The 12881-nt window shown below is 35.4% G+C and overlaps 1 protein-coding gene and 1 long non-coding RNA gene across 2 annotated transcripts; both read left to right on the top strand.

Moving 5' to 3' along the window:
• The first annotated feature begins 2514 nt into the window (after positions 1 to 2514).
• On the top strand, positions 2515 to 5012 carry LOC120325765 (uncharacterized). Its single transcript, XR_005567373.2, has 3 exons — positions 2515 to 2619; positions 3644 to 3733; positions 4610 to 5012. It is a non-coding gene; the product is annotated as an uncharacterized LOC120325765 (long non-coding RNA).
• A 1558-nt stretch (positions 5013 to 6570) lies between these two features.
• On the top strand, positions 6571 to 10185 carry LOC120346318 (uncharacterized). Its single transcript, XM_039416028.2, has 7 exons — positions 6571 to 6846; positions 7180 to 7242; positions 7506 to 7652; positions 8202 to 8285; positions 8746 to 8865; positions 9114 to 9322; positions 9727 to 10185. Exons 1-7 carry the CDS (start codon positions 6585 to 6587, stop codon positions 9910 to 9912), a joined length of 1071 nt encoding a protein of 356 aa, XP_039271962.2. The 5' UTR covers positions 6571 to 6584; the 3' UTR covers positions 9913 to 10185.
• Positions 10186 to 12881: the final 2696 nt, after the last annotated feature.

The raw sequence follows: 12881 nt of genomic DNA, 5'->3' as shown, positions 1-12881 counted from the left end.
TATTTCAAGTAAGTCGGATGACTTCCAACCATACCTCAAATTGACTACCAATTTCCGTCAGTCAAATACTTACAAAGAACATGAATTTGTTAAAAAAACAGATGCTGGAAATTATTATTAGGATGAAAAATTCTGCCATAAAATTGTACAAGTGATTTTTAGTTGGATATAAGCAACTTCCAAGCTTATGTTAGGTGATCTGTCGCGCCATGCCACCGCATTCCTAAGTTTCGAGAAAACTTTCCGTTCAGGACATTTCATGTAATACCAGAACTCAGAGTTGCATTGAACAGCATTTCTGGTATTTGAAGCATATCATTCTAAATAACCAAAGCGCGTCTGGTATTGATCATTTCGTTCATCTATACTAACAAGCGTTGCAACTTTTAGAAAAACAGTTTCAAGATATTCTCACGCACGAAGGATACAATCGAATTGCCAAAAACAAGAAAGAAGATAATGCCTGTATTAAACCCCAATAGACCTGAACCGCCAGAGACATCTATGGTGAAATTCAAAAAAAGAAAACGACGAGACAAAGGTACCTCAATTCTTCAAATAAAAACTTAAAAACTACAACACTAAAAATAGTACAGCCAGTCATGACGTACATGAAAAATTAGCCGACTCCTATTCACTGGAACGACAAATATCCAATATTTCAGCCGATCATGATTATTGTATCTCTCTCACTAAAGTTTCTTCTGATAACAAAACTAGCAGTTTTCCAGAAGGGGAAATCGCTATTTCGACCTTTGACATCAGAAATGTGCCAAATGTCGGGGAGGTATTCAATGATCGAGAATTGTACCAGTCAGCCGTGCCTACTAAAATAAACGTATCTGGGCTCATTATACCATCAATTACGTCACATACACCTCGGTGGAACGTGAATTTGACAGTTATTAGAAGATTTTCGGAAATATTGTGGCATAATATATTTTCTGAAACGGATTTATACACAAAAGCATTTATATTATCATCAGATGCAACAATATATTGGCTAGACGTTTACTCCATTTGTCCCCGGTCTTATTCGGCTGCAACAAATGAAGTGCAAAAAGCATCAAGAACATCGAGTTTGTTAAAAACAGGAATTTCGTATAATCCAGGATGGTTAACTGAAAATGTTGTAAATTGTTTTACTCATCTCACTGTGTCTATAGAAAACAGAAATAGAAACACCGATCTATTTGCTTGCAGTGATACCATTTTGTCGTACGAAGTTTTATCCGGAAAAACATTTACAAATCCATTCAAGTGCAATGGACGGTACATTTCATTGGAATGTAAACGATTTTCAAGGTCTTTTTATATTTCCTGTACTCTGCGATCATCACTTCACTATTCTGTATTTTTGCAACTTAACAAATAGTCTTACTTTATTAGACTCCAAAAAGATAGCGAATCCAAATCTGATCAGTAGAATTCACCAATATTTCATACCATTTTTAAAGACAACAATTGCGAAAGATACGGACATTAACTTTATAACCCATTGCTTAATTGAACAAAAAGACCTGGATAGTTGTGGTAGTTGCGTTTGTCTTGCTGTTGACCTGATTTGTTGTAATTTTGAACTGCCAATAGCGCACACGGAAGATTTGATAGGAAGTTTTCGTTATTGTGATCTACATCGGCTTTTCACTGATTTCGTTTCCGCAGTCAGACGAGTTGCAATTGCTGCTACAACTCTCGTTGAAAGCAACATCAGCATTGGGTTGTTGAACAAATGGAACAATTGTTGGTTTAATTCAGTTATACAAAGTTTTGTCGCGGGTATAAAATCATTTAAACACGAAATCACTTCCGAAAGACAGTTTTATGTGAAACATCATGACTTACCGAGTTTGCCAAACACACTGAAAATATTGCTGTCTGTACAGCGATATGGAAATGTTGGTAACGAAGCAATTCCAATGGCTATCACACAAATTTGTGCTGAACATGGGTGGGCAGTTGGAGATCAAGAGGAAGTGGGCGAATATGTGATGGGATTACTTGGAAACAATTTCTGAAATATGATGGAATTATATACTCCTTGTGAGACAGCATGTTGTGAGTGTATGTGTAAAACCACTGATCCTGTAGGTACCAACTGTCTCACTTTTTCAATTCAACATGGAAACTTATTTTTAATTAGCAGCTATATGGAACAACACATGAAACAGCAAACACGATCGTGCACTTGTATTCAATCATCAGAAATGTCTCATCTTTCATTGTTTAGTTGTCCTTTATTTGGTGCTAAATGTAGTACGCAACGTCGACACCGACAAAGACATTTGCTTTTTACCAACTTTGCAGTGTTATAGTGCATTTGGGAGATGAAGCTAATTCCGGACATTACGTTGCTTATTCTCTTTTTCCTGACGTCGACGTAGCTGTCATCTATGACGATTCCAAAGTATCTGTCCAATCAATAAAAGAAGATAAACGAATTTTTATAATTAATGAGATCCTGTGGTAAACATGTTCTCTTGGCCCTTCTATATGCTTGTTTTTTTGTTTTACAGCCTTACTACAAGTCGAATTCCACCATGGTATGGGATTTCTTATGTGTCTTTTTACTGGGATGGGACTAGAGGCTATGACACTTTGTATTATTCCAAGCGACAGGTTAGTATTAAATTCATCTATATTTTCGTTTATTGTTGCACCGTTTATGTTCTCAAAACATTCAAATTTATATTTTACCCAATCTGTATTTTTCGTTGATACATTTTGTGATTTTGAAGCAGGATCTAAATTTGAAATTTTGTTCACTGTTATCCACAGCAAGTTGTGGTCACTGTTCAGATTTTCTTGTAGTGTTTCCATAGTACATGCATGATCAATATCATTTGTAGTTATACAAAGATCAATGAATGATTGATACCTGATGTCCTCTGGCTTCTCTAGTTGTGGAGTCATCGTTTAGCAAAACAAGATTATTTTGCTCAATGAATGATTGTACTTCCAGACCTCTATAGTTTGTCTGTGAGCTATATCAGATAGTGTTTTGGGCATTCAAATCACCACATAGTACAGTTCTCCTCCCAAGGCAATTGAGCATTTGGTCTAGGTTGTTCTTTGTTAAGTTTTTTTTTCTTGTATGACCCAATCAATGTTAGACTATTCATTGGTGTCGCTGCTCGATAACCAATGCTGGTTTGTCGCGTCCCCTTCCACCCCGAAATGCATTATTTTCCTCTCTTTTCTAATCTCGTTCTGTATGTACAGTGTGTATTTTCTGGTGATAAAATAAATTACTGATTACAGTTTGTTCCATATACGTTCACTATATTGAGCCCATCTATTTCCACTGCTTGTATTTCTATATTGCTGATATTTATGATAAATTCTTTGGAAGAATGAGCATTTTTTATTGCTATGAGACAACCACCTCCTCTTCTTCTTGTTCTATCCTAGTATTTCAAATGTGTCATTTAAATTCAGCCATGTTTTTTGTAAGCATAGCATATAATGTCTGGTGTTTCTGCCATATGGTATATAAGATGGACCGAGTCCAAGTCCTTGTTTCTGATGCTGCGGCAATTCCATTGCAGTATTGAAAAGCCTATTAATGTTTTATTGGCATTCGTGTATCTATCGCTTGTACTGATTCTGTCATTTTCCATAGATTCTATATTTCTTGTTTTAGGCAAAGATTTGAGGTCATCAGTAGTGATGTTGATGTGGAATCTGGATTCTGCTGCACTGGTGATTACTGTTACTATCTCCTCTTCTGAAGGTACTTCCAATGTCATAACTTTTTTTTATTATATCTGAAATGAAACCAACGAAAACCATGGTATCCATTATAGGTGTAGGTACAGATTGTTCTGTGAGCTGAGGGTGATATATAACATTCTTTAATTTTGTTTGATTACCGATATCTCTCTTATTTGGCTCTCTTACTTTTGTCGATGTGTGTAATGTTGATGTTGATGGGGCATCGCTCAACTGTTGAGGCTGACTGTTTCTTATATTGTCAGTTCTTTTGAGTTCTTTTCAACCACACGAGCAGCATCTGCATATGATACAATTTGTTTCATTTGAATATTTTTCTGACGTGTATATTGTGGACATTGGGGGCTCACAGCACTATGATTGCCTTGGCATCTATAACATTTAGTGGTTGACTTACATTAAGTTGTGGAGTGGTTCGATCCACAGTTGGCACAACGTTGTGTAGCCTTGCAAAATTTAGCAATGTGTCCAAATCGTTGACAATTGTAGCATCTTGTGATGTATTGTTCCACTGGGAATTGTTCATAACCCAGATAAATGTATGATGGTAAATGTGCTGAGTAAAAAGTCACAACCACGGTTTTTGTTGGGGTTTTTTCACTATTGGAGCTCGATGTTCTCATGATGCGACGGACTTGTGAAACACCACTGCTTTTAGTTCTTCTATACTGATGTCAATATACATGTTTTTCACAACGCCAGTACATTTTTGGGTTCTTGTTGTATTAGCAATTAAAAGTATTTATATGAGCAAAGTAAAACTATACATAGTATTTTGATACTTGACATATTGATCACATTTTACCTCTATGTTTTGGAATATTTTGATGCTGGTCATTTTTTTTACATCTTCTAAACTTTTGCATTCAATTTTCAGGTCTCCTGAAGGCATCTTGCGGATTGTGTGTACAGTTTCAACTGTTTTGGAGGTTTCCTGCCTTATTTTAAGACTGTTTTTATCCGACAGCTTAACGTCTTTGTTTTTACTTGATATTATCAGGTCTGGAGTGTTTTATATACATTAGGCTAATTGATGCAAAATTGGTTGTATTGTTGTTGTTTTCTTCGTTGCCGTCTTCGATTTGCTTTTTAAGTCTGAATATTTTCCGATGTGTCGGAGTAATCCAATCGATTTAACCAAAAGTTGTCGGTTTGAGGTTTAGTTTATGTTATAGTAGAAGTATAGAAAGTATATTTATGATGGAGATTGCTTAAACAGCGAATAATACTGATACGAATAATACTACTTGATACTGCCTTGGAGTTTCTGTCGGCTACATTTCTCTCCTTTCAGTAAGCCATTTACACAGAGCTTCTTGTTCACATAGTTAACTATATAATTGAAAAATGATACATTACTTGACAGTTTGGGTAATTTTAGGGTCTGTTTTAGCAGTATACGCCAGCTTATATAAACAAATTTCTATTTTCTTTTAACTTACAGAGAAACCTAAATAACTTTGCATTGAAATTTATTAGTATATGGAACTCATATTTTAAAATTCATTGTAATTTCTCTAAAAATGGAATATTGCAAACAACTAACATTCATTCTGCGATGTCATTGTTTATTACGCGACATCAGTAAACCGAAACTGCGTCACGAGATAATTGTGTGTATTCTTCTATATATATCCGATTGCGGTAAATTTTGAAGTATAAAATCAAGGCGACGAAAACATATCAGTATAGTTTGATATCGATTGCATAGAGGCAAGTTGCTAATGGAACAGTTAGCTAAGTTTTCAAAGTTTGGATGAAAAGGTTTCAACTTTGTAATATCTAAACGTGATTCGATAAGACATTTCTGACGGCGGAATTGTTGCTGTAGCCATTCGGCTACTTTCGAAGCGTAAAAGACTATGCTATGAGTTTATATATACTATAAATATATATATATATGCTATAGCAAGAATGTGAGATGAGAAGAATTGTCGAACTTGGTTGAAAACTCAGACCGAAACTTCAAAAACATCGTCAGATAAGAATTAGTAAGGTTTGCTATTTCGAGTCTTATGTTACGTTTGCCTCAGGCGATGAAGTCAAACGAAAAGATCGGTGTCGCAGTGTGCTGTATAGATAGACGGCTGTTTTAATTTATCATTGCTAAAATGGCCTGGTCCATGAATGGCCAGGGTCGGTCCATAACTATACCGGCACACTCTGTGGTCAGGGCCGGATTGCCTTTTACCTAATTACGATGTAACTCACTTACGAGTCTAAGTATACAGCATAAAAACGTTGCCCTATCTATAGGAATATAATATATAAAATGTAAATTTGATAATTTGCGTGTAGAATAAACGCGGAGCCTATGGCCGACTGAGGACGCACAGTAATAGATTAAGGCCTGGCCACTAAATATCATGTAAACTTATGCAAAGTTCACGAAATTTCAATTTTAGTTTTCTAATCTACGAAACATAAACACGGGCACTCCCTGGGAAGATTATTTAATAACTGAGCATAAAAACGACCCTGCCAACACATCTACTTTAAACCCCGTTAACAACAGGTAAAGTAAAGGTAATAGAAAATTGCGATAAAGTCGATTAGAAATGAATACTTATCATTGTATATTTTCAGAGCAAGATCTAGGCAATTACGAAAAAATGTATTGGACAAACATTTTGAAAATCTTAGTCGTCAAACTCTCAAATTATTCGCTGTTAAAACTGTTTTTCTGAATTCAGAACAACTAAAGGGTTAGTGAGCCGCGTCATTAAGAACAGCAGCAAGCTCATAGTTTGAACGTCATTTGATCCACGTCCTGATATATCCACGGTTTCATGTGCAAATAAACACAAACAATTTTTATTCCTCAGTTATAACGTAAATATCCTGAAATCGAGATGAAAATCTCAATCGTCTTTATGTTAATATACGTCATCGCTTCATCCTGGTGCCAAGATGAAACAATGTTTCATTGCTCTCCCAAGCCGGGTTGCCAGATTGCACAATGTGATTTGGTTGCAGTAGGATGGGACAGACCAGGTTTCAACATTGATGAACATCTGCATGATAAGGAGTTTCCGATTACGTGCAAATCTATGAATGACACGGAATCAAAAAATACTGGCAACTTGCTTCCTGTCGTAACTAGAAATATTTTAGGTAAGTGTGAACGATTGAATATCACGTGGGTTATCAGAGTTGGTGTTGGCGGCGAAGCATATCGATTAAGTTTTTTTACTGTCTTTTATGCTCACTATATATTATTAAGTCATATCTATGCTAACCAAAAGCATACAGTGGCATTCTATTTTGAATATCATAATTCTATACAGTCTCCTGACATTCAGTGGTCGCCATAACTTCATTCAGAAATGAGTTTCCTTCATTATTAGCTGCCATTATGACATATCGTTTTAATAGCACTTGGCATTTCAGCCGTCGCCGCGATTGAGCTTTTTGAATTATTGCCTATTATTGTCTTTTTCTGCGCAGATATAAGAAAAATCAGATCAGAGTTAGAAGAATCAAAAGCTCACTTTGCTAGAGCAAATTCTGGTCAGTTCATTTTATAATGTATTTATTTTCTCCCAACACATCCGTAGTGTACACGATTCATGACTAAAAGAGATTGGACTGAACACCGAATTGAATAAGAAATATCTAATGCGAAACATGGTCACCATCGTCCATGTTAATGTACACGGATTCAAATATAAATAATATCAGTTGTAGGATTAATAGAATATTTATTGAAGATTTTAAAGATCAGTGATGAAAAAGCTGGTGTAGAAAACTGGAACTATAATATTTTCTGCCAGAAATCCGAGAGCATCGTAAAAAAATTGCGGAACAATCAAACGAAATAAAAGATATTCGCAATAACGCTCTTCACCAATCTCGTCAAATTGAAACTCTACTGAAGGAAAACACAGAACAAAACTCTGTGATCAATGAATTGAAGAAAGGTCAGTGACGTTATGTTACTGCAATTGATATTTGACATTAAGTCCTGTGATCTACGTCGTGCCGAATTGATTCTTTCTAAAAAGCAGCTTCAGTGTGGCTTATTGGGCACAAATTGGACGTATTGTTGCTATATTACATTTTTCTTGTTTTGTGTAAAAATCGACTCTTATTTATCTAATCAACCAATTGATTTGAAAATTTTAGTGGGTAACAATTGTTGCTATTGCCAATCACTTTTTGAATACTTATTTGAATATGTCAGTGTGCTGTATAGAATTTGTTTACCAAAATGCAGAAACAAGTTCGTTCTGAAACGTTTTGTTACAATCAGACACTTTTTCACTCAGAGGATTTTAGTGTAGTACCAGTAATCATAAGTTAGTCCCAAACAAACTGCGATAGACCAGCCAGGATATGACATAAACTTTATACTTTTCATATACATGATGCGTTATTACATCTCTGACATGTGGAATGTGACCATGTGGTATCGATGAAGTTTTTCCATATTATTGCCAATTTTTTGACAAATCATTTCATTTTGTTAGAATTGATCAAATTTCAAGAAAGAAATGATAAGCTGGAGAAAGAATTGAATGAACAAAATAAAACGAATAATTTGATGAAGAAAGGTAGCAACTGTAACTTTATATTTTTGAAGCATTTCGTGGCGTCGAATAACCGTTTGAGTTTAAAATAAATTAAATTATAAAATTACAAGCAAGAATCCTCTGACATTGGAATGAAACATTGGGTTTGTATTTAAGCACAGCAAATATGTCCTACATTAATCTAAATATTGTTATATTCAGTAATATCCAGAATGGAACAAAAACTTGGTGTAACAGAGAACCTTTCGACGATAACTGAGTTTAAATATGAGGCTAGCAAGCATTATAGGTTCTTTAGATCTGAGTCATGTTAGGTACTGTACTTGAAAGTTATTATAGATAGAATCTAAAGACTTATGCTATTTCCGTCAAGTTGGCTACATGTTCAACTAAAACCAAATTGGCCATTCTGCCACTGACAACATTTTGTTTTTGGTAATGCTGAAAATAGACGCTGACCTATGTATATTCTTCTGTTCAGCAATGGAGCGGATTGAACTAAAACTTTCTGCAATGGAGAAACCTCAACAGGTTCAATCTGGAAACCAACAGAGACTGACGACAACGATTCAAACAACATTGAAACCGACCCCTTCCTCAGGTAAGTTTCCATGCTCAGGCCTACGTATATAGAGTCGACATTTGACATGTTTCCACTGGTTTGGCAAGTCTAAACTATCGAAGTTGGTGTCAGAACTTTCAAATCCACAATTTAAGGCCTACTTTAAGAAAAAAATTTCAAATCCCCAATTTTGTAATTTTATGCTTTCAAACCTCCAGATAGTGATAATAAAAGTCACCAGGTTCTACGCGGACTCAAAAATTGTAATACTATCATTTACACTTCAGAAAACTGCGAATTGAAGGTTGGAAAGATCTGTTATATTTTCGTGTTGCAAAAAGTTGACTACGACACAGCAGTTGATGTTTGTAAAAAACGTAACGCGGATGTTGGTTTGATCCGAAATGAAGAATCTTACAATGCGATTGTAAAATATTTGGCAATAAACGATTTGCCGTGGATTAATATATGGACAGGAATTCGCTTTGATCCAATGGTTAGTGTTCTATGAATGTTTTATTTAACTTAAACTCGTAAACATAAGGATCTGTTATTGAGCTGGTGAAGTGTGGGCATGCCCAGATCCAATGCAACGACAGGTATTTGTGAGACAATTAAATTAGGAATATGCCTAATTGTTCTCTGGTGCAGGCAGGCAAGTGTGGTCTTTATCTATCAAATCAGTTACGGAGGAACACTGCGGTAATTACCGTGCTTTTTAAACGCTCATACTCCAATGCATACATATATTTCATTCATAGATAAATTTATAATAAATGTATAGTTTCAGAGAAGCCAATTCCTTACAGTCCGAACATTGAGATTTACCTCACAGCATGTGAGAGTTACAGTTAATTAAGCGTAATTCAATGATAATCCTCATCCAATCATTCTTCTCAGACCCGTGACGTCACACCTGCAGATTCATTCATCAAATGGGGTTCAGGCTTCCCGCACATTGGAATCAATCGTAAACATTTCACAAATGTTTATATTTATGCTAATTTCGATTTGAGATATCAAGCAATGGAGAATGGTGCGCCTACCTGGAAGGTAGATGGAGTTATTTGTGAGATCCTGATATAATGAAACGTCTGGCTGGATTATTTTGTTCCTCTGGATATTTCATCAGTAAAACATAAATCTTTGATTCTAATTTTAAGTTTATAGGATTGATGTTTTACTTAGATTAAATTGTTGTATAAAATTTATTAAGATTTAGATTCAAAATTCAAACACTAAAGAGTCATTTATCTGCTAGTTTTGTTTGTCTTTGTCAATCAACTTTTTTGAATACTGAAGGTCGAGATGACAAATTTAAAGGTTTTAATTCTTAATTTGCGTAATGTCAAAGTTCGGAAATAATTTTTTACGAACTTGCCTCATGAACTCGATATAAATTTAGCTTTCGTGTGACATACATTTTGCTGTTTTCATGTCTGTTTTTAAAAAAATCAGGTTGAGCAAGTAGGATAGAAAACGCTGAGGGATATGGGTCAATGCATTGAGCAGGGAGTAGTTCAGACATTGGATTGAGATAACTTATCACGTGATAATACAGCTGAAAACGTCTCTTTTCACGATGATTGGAAAAATGGAATTGTGTTCAATACTTATTTAATACTTGTATGGAAGTTTTTGATTCATCGTCACAAGAGGAAACTTATGACAGGATATTATCGCTTGCTATCGATGAGTAAATAATTAGTGCGCCCATGCGAGACTCAGCTCAAATCATTTGTATGACTAGTAGTCTTAGTAGACCGATATACTAAGAGTAACGTATTGAAGCAAATGAAGAATGCAAATCACTTAAATGAGCTTTGTTATACATTTTTTCATGAGCGTCCAAATTTTTAATTTTTCAAAATAGTGAGCAATCGCATCGATTATCGATTCGCAGTAGTCGATGGTAACGATTCATACTCTCATTCCAGAATCAATGGCATATTCATTAAATCGTCGGTACTAAATATGATGATGTCTTGAGTTGAACATGTTGAGGCTTTGCACAGTCCCTCCAGGGTGTGACATATTCCAGCATAGTTTCCACGTAAATTACCTTCGCAAATATGAGAGCGTGTCTTAGATCCGTATTCAAAGCATGTGTGAAAATTGTCTACTAACGGATTACAAACAAAGTGATTTGTGTTTAGAAAAAGTCTTGTAATTGCTACGTTTTCAAGTTTAATACCTTCGCCAGAAACACTGACTTAACATCAATCATCTTTACAAGGCGTCGATTAGACCAATCCGCTACGAATATTTGACTTTCCCACAAGTTAGCTTACATCAGTAGCCAACCAAGACACTTCATTCACACAACGAGAAGATTTCAGAACATTTTGCTGTTACATCATGGTTCATTTGTCACTACAATAAAGAGAACGGTTGTGTATGGGAAGATTGTTGCACACTTAATCTACTTTGCGCACTCCACATGACTCGGTCGTTACGGAATCTTTTGTCGATGACTGGGTAGGTGCTTGATCCTAAGGTTTGGTTATTGGCTATTCGAATATATATATACGCTATAGGAGTGTGCGTGTCTGTCGAGTATCGTGAGGCTATTTTGCAAGGTCTTTTTTGAATTTGTTATTATCCCCACTCATGGCTCAATAAAAGCGCGTGCTAGAGTATTCCGCGAGATGTCGCTAAAGAGCGCGTGCCCAACACGCAGACAACAAATAAAATAGTCTTACCGACACCGCGAGGTACAGTTAAGACATACGTCAACGTTTTTTTTATAATTCCTCAAGCGTTTTTTTTTACCCCCAGCGTCTGCACATTCTGGAGACGAGAGATAGATACAGCCAGGGATGGCCAATTCGAATAAAGTATTCGAATATCTCGTTATTCGAATATCGGAATTAGCGTTCATAAGAATATCGGATATTTGTGTGACGTCACACATTTTCGACGCCGCTTTCAAGACGTTTCCGTTGAATGAAAACATTCTCGTTAAAAACTTGCGCGTGATTGTTTTCATCACTCATCAGCGTAACGTGTTATTTAGGCTGTAAACGCCTTTACGTTTGTGTTATTTTCTCTAAAACGAAATTTTTCCACAAATTTGTTCCACGATAACTATGACAATTTTTTTATTTTTGTACGCGCACAGAATTGGAATCTGGTGAATACGTTCATCAGCGGCGAGTTTCTAAAGACAACGCAACTTTTTGATTGAAAAGCGGCAATTTAAAATACTGAAAATAAAGCCGTGAACAATATAAGTTTTATTGAAGGCCGCGAAAATTTAAAAAACGCTCTTCTAGGCAGTGAAAACCGCAAAATTTCGTGTTTCGTTTTAACATGATACAAGGTTTGAAACGCGACTTTTTCCCAGGTTGTGAGGATGTATCGATATATAATATAATCAATCTAAAGTATATTCAATCAATTTTATTGTGATGAACTAAATTTTACTCTGAGATGTTACAGCAGATTTATGGATTTTTCGAACGGTTTTATCTAAAAATAATCAGAGTGACAGCTTTTCGATTGAGCGGAGTCACTGTTAACTGCCGAGTGTTATTTGCCGAATTCGCAAAATACGGATCAAAACATTATTTAATCGGGCAGTTTACCACACGTTTTTATTTTTATGACCGCGGATTGCAATGGTACATAAGAGTGGTGGGGATTTTATTTTGTCGACGCAACCGCAGGTTAAATTGAGGACAATCAAATTAATAAAGCAAGACATTTTAAATATGCCGTGTCGGTCACGAATTCATCACTTTGCACAACAGAAAAATATATATTCGTTGTTATATTAATTGTTGTAAAAGTTGTAAAATGGCATAATCGCGGCGATGAATATGTATTTTTAATTTACTGCTAAACTTTATATGTATATTCATTGTATGAAATGAATTATACTCTACACTTAACAGGATTTTATATCATTATTTGAGATTTTTCTAACGGCGATAACGAGTTGGCAAGATTGCAAAAATACGTATTAAAATTAAATACATCAGGCAGTTTATCTCGTACTTTTAGGTCACAGATCGCCGTGGACCGAATAGTGATGTTTTTTTGACGTAAGAATA

Source organism: Styela clava, chromosome 8, assembly GCF_964204865.1.
Source record: "Styela clava chromosome 8, kaStyClav1.hap1.2, whole genome shotgun sequence".
Classification (NCBI taxonomy): Eukaryota; Metazoa; Chordata; class Ascidiacea; order Stolidobranchia; family Styelidae; genus Styela; species Styela clava.
This window is presented reverse-complemented; position numbering and strand designations above follow the sequence as displayed.